Raw genomic sequence first — 13,772 nt, forward strand, 5'->3', positions numbered from 1 at the left:
AAGTCAGATCCCCTGGAACTGGAGTAATGGATGTACCATCATGTGGGTGCCAGGAACCAAACTGAGTCCATCTCTCAAGACTCTGATATAAAAGCCCAAAGTAATAAAAGAGTGTCCCTAAAATTTTCTAAAAATTGAATTGTAAGCATTTTGTTTGTAAATTAATTTTACTCAAACTCCAAGGACTGTGGTAGAAGCATATGTCTGCTGACAATGATCCTACACTTTCGAAGGTTTAGAAGCATTTCATTCAAAGTATTTTGAAGCTTGTGCAAAATGTAAACTTGGGTCTAGTGGTGGTGGCACTCAGGAGGCAGAGGCAGGCGGATCTCTGTGAGTTCTAGGCCAGCCTGGTCTACAGAGTGAGTTCTAGGACAGGCTCCAAAGCTAAACAGAGAAACCCTGTCTCGAAAAAAAAAGAAACAACTCCCCCTGCCCCCAAAATGTAAGCTTGGACTGAGTAATTTATTATTAGAATTTAATGAAGCAGAATATCAAATCCGTTTATTTACCTCTCTCATATTAACAGGAGGAAAATCACAATGTTTTGCAAAATTGAATCAGTTTTGCTTTCCCTTCCAAGAAAACAAATAAAAACAATGGCAACAGCAACTATAAAAACATAAAAATAAACATTATTTAAATACAAAGATTTCCCAGCATTCTGACTATGTTAGTATTTCTTCTCTAATGATTCTGGTACAGTGAATTGATACTTGATTTTCTAATATATCTTGTAGTTGTAGCTCACACAATTAATATTTATTGTACATTGAGTAAGAGCATAAGGTACTCAATTTTCCTAAAGTTATATGTGCAGAAAAATAAAGAAGGGTGAAAAGAAGGGAATTGTTTGTTAGAGTCAGGATTTTGGAGTATAGTATACTGTTGTGTTTTTTTTTTAATGTGCTTTTAATTCAAATAGAATCATACTACTTTCTCCTTCCCTTTCCTCTCTCCAGTCCCTCTGAGCTACCCTCCTCTAAGCCCCCTCCATGTCCACCCTACTCACAAGTTGATAGGCTCTTTTTCATTGACTATTACTGTTACATAAATACATATATTTGTATGTAGGTGTATGCACAAAAAGCAAACAAAAACAAGTGCAACTCGCTGAGTCATTTTTGTTGTTTGTGTGCCTATGGGTGGTTTCAGGGCTGACCGCACTACATTGGGCAACCATGAAAGGCTCATCCTTGAAAGAGGCTAATTCTCCTTCTCCCAGTGGCTGTTCGTTGCCTGTAGCTCTTTGTCTAGGTGTGGGACCTGACAAAAATTTTCCCTTCCATGGTAACATGTCCCTTTACATTGCTGTTTTCTTGGTGTTGCTTATGTAGCCATTTCCAGGAGATCCTGTTTCACAGCCATCCTCCTGGTATTATTCTGCCTGTTACAGTCTTTCCACTCCTTCCACAGTGCTTCCTAGCCATGGATGCAAGAGCTATTGTGTAGATTTATCTATTGGGGTCCCTGGTTCCCCAAGATCTGTTGATCTCTCTATTTGCATTCAGTTGTGATTTTCCATGGTGGTCTCCATTTGCTAAAAAGAGTCGCTCCTTTTATGGGATATGGGAGGAAAGTCCTTCTAGACTGTGGCTGAGGGCAGGCAAAGATATGAAACTGTAACATGTCCACGGTACACAATGCATGAAGAGATTAATGGTGAATCAAGAGTAAAGGTCTTGGCTCTGTAGGCAGATGACTGAGCATTGCCTCTTCAATAGCAAGACAAGAGAAGATGGAATGTGATTGTATTATCGTTGGCAGCCATGTTCCTTTAATCATTTACAGCTCTATAGGTAGACAGCTAAGGCTATATGCTGATAATAACACTCCAACTTTTTATCACTTTTAGTATGGGAATAGTAAGGTCTCCTTTCTGTGGCTAGTTTCTGTATTTCTACCACGCCTCATGTACCCTTATAACCTTGTTGATGTCCCTCCCTTTTTTTTTCTTTCTTAATTTCCATCCTCAGTTTACTACTGAGACAAAGTGAACTCCACACTGTTGTGATATTTGCATATAACATATGCATCTCTAGATTACTTGTAGTACTCAGCACAGTGTGACTATTATATAATTAGTTGTAATATTATATTTTTATGGCACAATAACAAGAAAAAAAGTCCTGGGGTTACAGGCATGAAAGGTCACTTTTCAAGTGGGTCTTGGAATCCAACCTCAGACCTTCATGCTTGTAAAGCAAGTGCCCTTACCCACCAGTTCACCTCTCTAGTCCTGATTTTGCTTTCTTTAAAAAATGATATCAATATGAGTGTTTTACAATATACTTTTACTCATCTATTATTTTAAAATTTACTCTCTATTAAATTTTGAGGAATTAAACTATAGAAAATTTGGATTATATATTTAAGTGTTATCCAGTTAGAAATATGAAGTGTAGACTTTGTCATAGTTCACTGGCAAAACAAACAACAGCAACAATTAAAAAAATCAACCCACCTCTGGACAAAGGAGTAAATTACAATCCTAGTTAGACTAGCATGATTACTGTAGTTGACTAAGTTTCCATGCAGGCCCCAAGGTTAATGCACACACATTATACCCCAGGCCTTCTCCCCTGCAATATAACTGGCTTCTTCCAGTGGACTATTTTGGTTTTTATTATGTAGAAGAATGTGGTCTACAGTATACCAGAGCAATATTTAGTCAATGAGCTGCAGATTTAAAGTTGAACTCCAACTGATGACAGCCAAGTTCCTCAACCTCATTGAGTCTCACTTCATCTGATGGAAAAAAAAGAAGTATATTTTCTTTAAACTTTGATTTGAGAATAAAAGTGTTTGTAAGAATACTCAACAGCTAAAAGCTATTCCTATTCTAATTGATTTGACACCAGATTTGATTTAATAGTTATCAGGACATTTGTATAGAAATACAATTTAATGGTTAATCTAAGCTTGCTTATAACATTCCAAATTTTATATTTGAAATCTTAGGACAGCTAATAAGCCACACTTGCTGAAACTATTTGAGTGAACTCTTAAGCAATTAACTCTCCAGACTAAGTTTCTCCAGTTTTTCATGTTCTTTTCTTTTGTTATTTATTCTTTCTCTTCAAGTGTTAATTATATATCTATGATATGATATGTAAACAACATACTTAAACTGTATAACCAGTAGCCTGGTTGTTGAGGATTAAAAATATGTTTATAGTCATTCGTGCCAGATTATATAAATGCCTTTAGCTAATGATTAAACATGGTTGGTAAAAATTAACTCATTCACATATAACTTTTAGCCCATTTGCCCGTGCAGTGGCGTGTAAACAGAGATGAGGTATTTGCCTTTATAAAATTCATCCCAAGGTTTTGTAACAGACCCACTTCTTCTTGAGGAAGTGAATTCTTTTGTAATATTTATTTAACCGAAGTTTCTCAGGTCACTGACTGTTAGAGAAACCTAGTCCTTTAAGAGTATTGTGTGTTAAAATCATAGGTTCTCCTCATCTCACGCTCTGTACTACTTTCCTGTTCTTGATGAGGAGTTGCAGGGTCTCAGCCTTCAGGAAGGGATAGCAACCATTTACTATGGAATGGCTTTTTGCTTTCTCTTCTGTTTATAGCCTTGTAACTATAGACCCTTATTTTTCCTATGTGTCATATGCATCAATTCTGCTTGCTAATACTGTATAACTTGTCTCACAAGTTATATAGTAGGAAGGGGCCTAGAGATTACTTAGCCCACTGTGGAACTCAAGGTTGGACAAACATGCTGGCTGAAATTACCTGGGAAATGAGTAGAAATTAAAGATTAAAGACTGCTATCCCATGTAATATTTAAGTTTAATTTGATTATCTCATGCATCCGCTTAAGGTATTTAGCTGCTGGATGTGAAAAATCAATTAACCTTTTCAGCAATACTTTGCTGGGAAATCTTTAAAATATTAAATATGAGATTCAAGTTTAGTTTGGTTTCCTAACCAATCATAAAATACCTTTTCTTTCAAATGAGTAAGAACTCTCAGGTAGTGAATTAACAGTTAGCATTCATGGCCATATTGCTCATCAGCATGTGGGGAAAATGAGACAGTTATATATTATATAGCTGGTGGGATTTATTAGCCCAATCAGTATGGAGTTACTTAACCAGATAGCCCTTTTCATCATTTATGTATTTTCTTTATGAGTAATAGTTACAAACCGATAAGTTAAATTAAAAACGCAACTTACTAGAAAAGTCTTTCTTTACAGATTCAAAGACAAAATTGTGTTTGTTATGGTATTAGAAAAGATTTCTTATAATTGTTCCCACTGTGATTGAGCTGGTTTGTTTCTCTAACAGAACTTGATCAGTCATGACTGATAACTTTGCAAGACTAACTCTGTTAAAACTTCACAGACAATTTCCAGTACACTGGTTAATTTTTTTCCTTTACATTTGTCCTTGTTCAAATCATGTTTGGACAGCCATTTGGTGATGCTGTATGGGTGTAGATTCTGACAACACTAGGATACAGAATCTCACAGCAAACGACCTAATCCTCTGGTTCTTGCAATCTTTCCACCCCATTGTCTGTTTAGGCATTCATTTTTTTTTTTTTTTTTTTTTTTGTGTGTGTGTGTGTGTGTGTGTGTGTGTGTGTGTGTGTGTTGCCACCAAAGTGTGTAGGTCAGAAGAGAGTTTTGGGGAGTTGTTTTTTCTTCTCCTCTGTGGGTCCTGGGATTGAACTTGGGACCCAAGGCTTGGCCTTTACCTGCTGATCAACCTCATAGGTTCCATCTTATCTATTAAATCTACAGATCTGTCATTCCCTGCTTCGCTGCCTTCCCTCACCACTGCTTTACATCTAGTACTTCTCATCTCTGGCTGAAACTCTGAAACATCCTCCTTGTGAATTCCTCTAGTGGTTTTTTTTTTTTAACCTACATTTCTGAAAGGTGTTGAATATTCTTTCTATAACACAAATTTGACCATTTTTTTCCCTTGTGTAAAATTTGTGTGGTTTAACACTTTTATGAAGAAATCTTGGAGCACAGAAAACCTCTCTGAATGATATTACACCTTGGTGATTATAACAAGTTTTAGGACAACCTCAATATCAGTAAAGTCAACAAAAGTGTTATCACTTATTAATGTTATGTGTTTTTTTCCTCCCTTTTTGGCATTTACTTTCTGACTGCCTTGATATTACTTGAAGTTGCCTTAAAACCTCACACCTGTATTCCTTTATTCCTTTGCAGTTACAAGTACTTTTCTCCCTTACTATCTCCACAGTGACTAACAGGCTTACCTTACAGCATCCAGTTTAAGCATAGCTACTTTTTATGTAAATAGTCTTCTTTGATAAGATAGCCTATTTTCTCATGAACTGCTGATACTCTTGTCTGCATTTCTACTGATAGTTATCACTACTATGTTTACATATCTGTTTACCTCTAGGAGACTTAGGCAATTTGGGAGCAAGAACTGTGACTTACTGATCTTTGTGCCCTGATAAAGCTCCTGATTCAAAATAGGAGAACAATAAAAATGTTGGTTGAATACATAGAAAATTGCCATGTAAAGACAGGATTATTTTTTCACAAAACACTATGCAACCCACTTTTCACTATTTGGTTCAGTGTTGCTGGTATAATCTCTATTAAACTTTAAAAATATATTTTAATGTATATGTATGGGTGTTTTGGCTACATCTATGTCTGTGCACCATGTGAGTGCCTAGTGCCTATGGAGGCCAGAAGAAGGCATAAGAGTATCCTGGAACTGGATTTACAAATGAATGTGAGCCACCGTGTAGGGCTTGGAATTAAACCTGGGACCTCTGAAAGAGTAGCAGGTGACTTTTCAACAGCTAAACTATCTTTCTAGCCTCAGTAATCTTTCTTTCTTTTTTTGTTTGTTTTTAATGTTTTATTTATTATTTGATACTTTTATACAATATATTTTGATCATATTTTTTCTCCTCACCAAATTCTTCTCACATCCTCTCTCATATTTCTACCTATCCAACTTCCTGTTCCTTTTCTTTCTTAAACAAACAGCCACAAAAACATGGAGTCAAATTTGTGTGGTCATAGGAACTGCCCTGGAAGGTGGTTGATATGCCAAGTATCATTACAATGAAGAAAACTAACTTTCCCCTCTCTTAGAACCTACCAGTTGTGAATAGCTTCTTGTCTAGAGGTGGGTCTTTGTGCCATTTGCCCTCCTTCATGCTGAGGTTTTCGTCTGGCTTATGCTTGTGCAGGTCTTGTGCATTCTCTCGGCCTCTGTGAGTTTGTGTGTGTATCGTGTCTGGAAAAACACTGTTTCCTTGAAGTTACTCACCACCTCTCCTCTGGCTTTGACAGTCTTCGTACCCTTTTTCTCTATAGATCACTGAGCTTTGAGGGTAGGGGTGTGATCTAGACTTCTACTTTTAGACTGAGCACTCAAGTTTCTTACTTTCTACATGTTGTCTTTGTATGTGATGTTCCTTTATGTTAGGCTGTGTTCTATAGGTTTTCCCCACCGAGGCTCATGATCTGTCTCATCTCAAGCTCTTGACCTTACAAACAGTATCAAGTTTGGATCTCACACAGGAGGCTTTACATCCAATTAAAAAGTTGTGGCTTGCCCCCACGCTATTTGTGCCACTGTTACCCTTTGGGCATATCTTGCAGGCCGGTCATTATTGTAGCTCACAGCGATCTTAGTTGGGTGAGATTGATGTTTGCTTTTCTCTTCCAGTAGTATTTGTTATGCAGGCAAGGTAAAGTTTTCAGTTAAGTATCAGCCAGACTTCTCAGTGTTCTATGTCACAAGAATGTGGCGTCTTCAGCAACAGGTCTTACTGTCAAGTTATGGAGGATAAAAAATAGCATTGGCAATAGCCTGTAATGATTGGGATGTCTATGTTGACCCTTTGGCCATGCCTAAAAAGACATATAATCTAGTCCTGGTTCTGGGGGTTTTATTTGGCAGCATATGGCATCTAGCTGGAGTACTGTATTCAATGATATACCTTTCTTATACATTTTCACTAAAATTTATTCCTCTGGATTTTTAATAATTTCTTTTATCTGATAAAAATATCCCAAATGACTTTTCTTTCTTATGTTGAGTATAACTACTGGTGGAGAGAAATTAATGCTTTGTCCTACTGATTTTATTGGCTTAAACCAATCAATAAACAATACCTAAATTATGGGCATTTTAAGTGAGGAGTATAAACATGTTGATTTTTCTTGGAGAGATAAAGAGAAATGATAGACACAGAGATAAAATAAATTTTATGTGGCTTGAAGAATGATATGGATGTTTGTATTATTTATAAACCTGATTTCAAGTATTTGGAAATAAAAGCTCTACAACCATATAAAATAAAAATTTAAACTGATTATAATGATCTTGTATATTTGGTTTCCATTTATAACTATATTGTCATATAGACTAAAGAAACACAATTGTTGACTTCAGAATGTTTCAATAATATTTTTTATCTGAGATACTATGACATTATAGTCTGATTGTTGTAATATGTTTTTATAGGGCACTAACAAGTGCTGGTAAGGAACTGCAAGATAATTTTCTGAAGGCCCTGGCCATGAGAGAAGAAGATAATCGCAATGGGAAAGTGAGCGTGAGTACATTTTACCCCAAAATCCAAATGTATTTTCAAATACATGGTTCATATCGATGATAGAGCCTGCAATATCTTCCATAAGAAGTAGTTTATGTACAGGCAAAGGAGATGGCTTGGTAGGCAAAGGGGATTGCTGCTAAGTTAGATCATAAGGACCCACATAGTGTCAAGGGAGAGCTGACTAGGTGGGATTGTCCTCTGATCTGCACATGCATGCCACAGCACAGGTGCATGCCACACCCATGAAATAACTACTGTAATGTAATATCTCCTGAGTATATGACTATATTTATATATTATACTAATCGGTGTAGATTCCTAATAATCATTTATGTTTATGAAGTGGGAAAATGGTGAAAAAAGATAAGATTCTAAATGTTTTTAGTAGGGAAAATGAATGTGTTTGTCAGACTGGCTGTTATTTCCTACTTGTGCCAATCTTAGGTTAAATAGTCCTGCTTCTTTTCAATCCTACCTAACTGTTATCTCTAAGTTCCATAACCCACTGACTTCCACACTTTGTTCCGTGTTGCTTTCAAGGGTGGCCTGAAAGACACTTTTGCGATCTGTCTTACAGCTCTATTTTCTGACATCATTGCTTCTAATGATCTATATTATATACTTATTAATTTTTCTGTAGAAGAGTTCCTTAATTTTTACTTGATATCCTAAGTATATAATTTTTAATCTTAGCTGTGTAATCACTTGTTTGAAAACCATAATATTGTCATACTTATTGACCATGAGAAAAAAATGTGTGACCATCCATTTGGTCCTTTGTGTTTGCACTGAGTTGTTTTGAGAGAAGACATGGTATTTGAGATGACTGACATGTTTGATTTGAACAATTCTACATTGTAAACACGTATCCAAATAACATCTTGTACCCATAAATATATGTGCTTATTTCTGGCCAACTAAAAGTATAACCAAACACTAAATAATTAACTTGACAATTATTTAAGTAAGTAGCTAATTAAAAAGGTCTTCTGACTCCAAGACCTTCCCCTCTTTGCTCTATTTCACACACTTAATTGATAACTTGGCAAATGTTCTTTTTCTTTCCTACCCTTCACATGTCACATCTAGTTGGCCACTGAGCCTGGTCAGTTATTCCTTTTAAGTATCTCTCCAATAAGTAATCGAGAGGACATAAATGATTCAAAATGGGGGGAGGAGGCAGCTCTAAAGCGTCTCTTTTTGTATTCAGTAGCATTAGTAGCAGCCTGAAGAAGGCTTGGAAGAGTTTAGAAAGATGGGAGGTATGATCAAACAAGCATTTGAAATATTTGCAGCAATTAGTGGGGAGCAGTGTGTGTCTCTAAGGGGCAAACGATGAGCCATGAACCAGAAACTCACCTGAGAGGTCAACATGATTATCAGACAATAGATAACGGAAGGGTAGGATAAAGAAATGACAGAACTAATGTTGGTAAAAGAAAGAATAAACTAGCATCCTCAGAGATCAAATCTGTAAACCATGTACTGTTCGTTTGTTTTGGTGATAGGGTCCCCCACCTGCCACTCCTGAGCTATATCTCCAGCTCCCACGTGCTTTATTTTGACATAGGATACAGAAGGACATAGAGGGGCTTGTGAAAGACTATTTACAGGATTGAGTTTGGAATATTCCATGGAGAATGAATAGCTTATGGGATGAGAAGTGTAGTACTGAGTTTAGAGGGTGTGGGTGTAGTGTTTCATATAGCGCAGTGATTAAAAGAGAATCTGGAGGTGGAGAGTGACTACTGTCAAGGTCAGTACTCATGGTTTGTTCAACACAACAGATCTTCAAAGGGTCTGTAAATAAAGAAAACTTGCCAATTAGGCAAATTCTTATGTTTCTCTAAGCCATGTTGGCCTGTCCTGTAATGTGGTATTTAAAAGAATATTCTTTTATTATTGATTGAGTTTGGAAACAAAACATAAGTACTTTGCACAATGCATGTTACATTAAGTATTTAATATTTAATGTGTTATATGAAGTATATTTATAGTCACTAAAGTTCAAATTGTGAATGAAATAGATATAGACAATATTGTAGAATATTTCTTTGCTAGTATATAAAGGATGGGTTTAATAATTTTGAATTGCTCTTTAGAAAAGATGGTTGAAAGGGCTCTTTGTGATGATTATAGATTCATTAGGGATCTAAAGATTATTCATCATTGGTAAGATTCTTTACAATCAGAATATTAATAGCACACTTTATAGAGTGTATCTCTGCTATAGGAAATATTTGTTTTTTTATTAATGTTTCTCTCTATGCAAATCACTCATATTTATCACAAACATGAATAAGACATAGGCTCTCCCTACCTTTCTATTGCCACAGGTTTATGTAACTTCTGAGTGGACAAGCAGCTAAATCATTTTTCAGATAATAATAATCTAGAATTCTTGATTTGATTAATGGAAAAGGAAAAATAAAACATTTCCTATCTAATCACAGTCTAATGAAAGCTTTGATGTTTCACATGGTGTTCCTGGTGGTACCTCATGGCGCTTATTTTTCCCTCGATGTTGAGTGTGTAAAAGCTACATGACTGACTAGTTTGACCTTTGAAATATGTATTATTGAAGCTGGCATAAAACACTATCTACAACTTTCCATTCATGGACATTCAAAGAAGCCACTGTAACCAGAACAGGAAAACCTATGAATTAGGTTTTCTAATATACCCACATCCTGTGTTGAAATCTCTATGAAACATAAGATTGCATTGTATATGACCAATTACATTGTGCTGACATGATCTTTCCCCTCTTTTCTATCTTCAAACTTCTCTAAAATGTTCCCTTTCAAGAAAACAAAAGTATTAGAGATATGCTTACTTCATTTTTAATAGAATCCATGCCTGTCTGCTGCAAACCATTGTGGAAATTGTATGATTCATAAAGTCTTACCTTCATTATATACAGGTTACCTCAATGCTTGAAAAATAAAGTGTATATCAACTTCCCTTTAACTAGAAATGTATAGTTGAATATCTCTGTACCTTTAATTCCTTTGTCTTTGGATAAAAATATGGTATGTAGACATTGAAACAAAGGTGAAACAGCAGAGGTTATGTAGTCATATTGTCTGTGTTTAATTTTTAGATTGACCACTTATTACAGGCTAAACATGCATACTTTTACTTTATATAGTCCTAGTTTTCCCACGTACAATGTGAAGATTTTTTACACTGATGAGACATTGTCATATTAAAATAACATAATGTGTAAAGCCCAGTTCTCTGTTGTGAAACCTTTAGGGCCTGAGAAAGTTGATGATGTAGATAAAGACCTAGGCAGAGATGGGACCTCAGCAGAATCCCAGACTTAGTCCGATCACACAGTGAACTCTGAATTGTCTCACAAAGTTTCTTCTGCTTTAAATCAAGGGAACTATGCGTTTATCCACTCAGGTCCCACTTCCTCTCTGTTAGTTAATCTATAGCTGTCACAGAGGCAGGAGGTAGCAAAAGTGAGGCCATCCTTTGGACAAAGGTGCAGGCAACAACAATTAGCTGTTAGCACTTGCCAAGTCTATAGATGAGTGCTAGTGCCCAGGGCAGGGACCTGGGAGTGACATCTTTGCCACAGGTCTCTAGAGTAACCATTTTCATCTCTCATTTCTTCCCCTTACCCACTCTCCCTAGAAATAAATAAACTAAAACATGGGATATTTATTTCTCATGTATACCTATCATTTGTAAAGTTAATATTAAATGGTATATGGCAGTTCTAATTTGATGTTTGTATTAATAGGCAAAAATACATTATAGTCAAAAGAATTTTCTTCTGAATTTCCTTTTGAATATAATTTAATACCTCAAGAGGTTGGTGTAAGTACTACACGTGTATGTACTAAATGTGCCATCAGCAGGGTTTGCATATGTGTTACATAGGCTTCTGTATAGACAGGAAGTACATGTATCAAGGAGGTGACTTATTAGAGTAGTTAACACTACAGGGCCTGTGTAAGTGTGACAATAGGCTGAGAACTTGGTAGCTGCCCAGCCTGTGAGGATGGATGCCTTAGAGTTCCCAGTCTGGTGCCCAAAGTCTGGACGATACCTGGTATTCAGTCCACCTTGGAAGGCTAAAGAAGCTGATGCAGTTAGGTGCCTCAGCATTCCCGGACATGGCTGGAAGTCTGAAGATTCCTGGAGGATCTCTGGTGCTTAGTTCATATTGGAGGGCCAAAGAAGCTGTGCAGCAGCAGTATAGTTTTATTATATAATATGTAAATGGTTATATATAATTAACACATTATATTTTATACATATTATATGATATGAGATCAACAGAGGGTGGCAGCAGCTGTAGCAATAGACACACTTATTCAGGAAAAGGAGGGCAGTTGGGCAACACTGTCCCTTAGACCTCGTCATATTTGGCTCACTCTCAGTGAAAGGTGGGTCTCCCAGCTTTTAATCTTCTGTAAGTGCCCTCATAGATTCCCCCAGACATGTTACTCCTAGGTAAGTCCAGATCCCATCAGCTGGTAGGATTAGCCATCAGTATTGGGAACAGAGGAAGGCTGCAACCAAGCAGTGATCTCTTTCCCTCCTTAACTGTAATAAGTGGAGAATTTGCTGAGTGATCTTGACAGTATCGATGAACCAGTGTCCTGTTTATTTAGATGATACCTAACTGAGCTTCCCATTCCTTTTACCCATTCCTGAGTCCTAAGGAGAGAATATATCTCACCAGGAGAGGTCCTCTAAAGTATTCATTGTGAGTGTGTCCTGTGGGAGTTGGGGATCAAACTCATCTCACTATCCTGTGTACAAATGCTTCTTCCCATTGAGACATCTTACCAGCCTGGCTGATGTCCTTTGAAGCTGTGCTGGAACTGGCAGGCGTTCTTTTTTTGGACCAGTTTTAGACTGCAGGTCTCGATATTTACTCATCTGAGTTGGCTCTGAACCAAAGATTTCACTACAATAAAGACAGGAAGGTACTTGTGTTAATTTTCAGGGGAGCCTTCAATGCATTTATAGATTGCTTTAGTTCTGAGATGTTACTCAGAAGGCTTCTTTATTTGTCATTTTGTTGTTTTTTAACTTCCTTTTTATTTATTCTTTGTGTCTTTCACATTGTGCATCTTAATCCCATTCATTTTCCCATTCCTTCATACCCACCCTCTGCCCATGCAATGCCTTCCCCAAAAAATAAAATAAAATAATTTTTAAGAGAAGAAAAGAAAAGAAAAATCTCATCGTGGATGCTGTAGTGTGATACAGTGAGTCACACAGTAAACTCTTTTGTCTATACTTGCAAGTATTCATTCTTGGATGAATCCCCCATTCTCCTCCCCTACCGTCCCTGCTCTGCTTCCTTCATGAAGTAAACATGGCTTCCTCACTTTTATGAATAGTGTCCACTTTTGTATGGATCATTTATTATGTGATGGACTGTGCTTGATATTAACAAGATGATTTGTTTCTCTAAATGGCTCCACGTCTTGCTAGAACGCCTGGAAAGCAAATCAGATAATATGGAATCTCAACTATTTGAGAATGCATATGTCAAAATAAATGTAAGTTAATGGTTGGTCAGTCACTGCCTTCTTGGGTGTTTCTTTGTACCGAGGTGATGGAGATGTCCTTGAGAGGAATTTGCATACCACTCTGGCATCTGTAATCAAGTATTAAGTATTTATTAAGTTGTCCAGCAAGGGAAATTGTACACATATTTTCTTTTTTTTTTTTTTAAGTGGTAAAGTTTTCCAGATTCTTGAAAAACTATTTGGGGAGGAGAAGCATCCAGATCCAAATACTTTGATTCAGTGTAAGTGGAGTTGGCATGAAACACAAAACATTCTATGTCTGACCCCTGGTAAGGACCTCCATCACAGCCCCGAGTCTCTGTGAGTCTCCAGAGTGGAGAGGAACAGAGAAACTGCAGGACCACGTCTTCTGTCATCAGGTTTTAACCAGAAGAGAGCAGAAAGGGACTGTGGTGGGCGGCTAGCAGAGGAAGGGGCAATGGAACGAGACTCATACTCGCTTGATACCAGTCTCATCCCAAGTCATAACATCCTAGAAATGAAAGGAGCGGAGTTTATCTTGTTTTGCAGCTTTCCCATATGGCAATCTCCTTTGCACTCTCTCTGACAGATGGCCACTCAGCCTCTTCCCAAATAGTTGAAATATTTTCAGTGATAGGAAACTCATTCCTTTGTAGGTTG

At 36.9% G+C, this 13,772-nt stretch overlaps 1 protein-coding gene across 3 annotated transcripts in view; it reads left to right on the top strand.

Annotated features, from left to right (window-relative positions):
• Window positions 1-13,772, top strand: part of Cfap299 (cilia and flagella associated protein 299) — a 497,260-nt gene that overhangs the window by 158,937 nt on the left and 324,551 nt on the right. For 2 of the 3 annotated variants that reach the window (XM_059274708.1, XM_059274710.1), the window contains exon 3: window positions 7,497-7,587. In XM_059274708.1, coding sequence (XP_059130691.1) covers window positions 7,497-7,587 — 91 coding nt within the window. The remainder of the gene's footprint in view (window positions 1-7,496; window positions 7,588-13,772) is intronic. The other variant, XM_059274709.1, reaches the window with a different exon arrangement.

Source organism: Peromyscus eremicus, chromosome 10 (assembly GCF_949786415.1).
Source record: "Peromyscus eremicus chromosome 10, PerEre_H2_v1, whole genome shotgun sequence".
NCBI classification, from domain to species: domain Eukaryota; kingdom Metazoa; phylum Chordata; class Mammalia; order Rodentia; family Cricetidae; genus Peromyscus; species Peromyscus eremicus.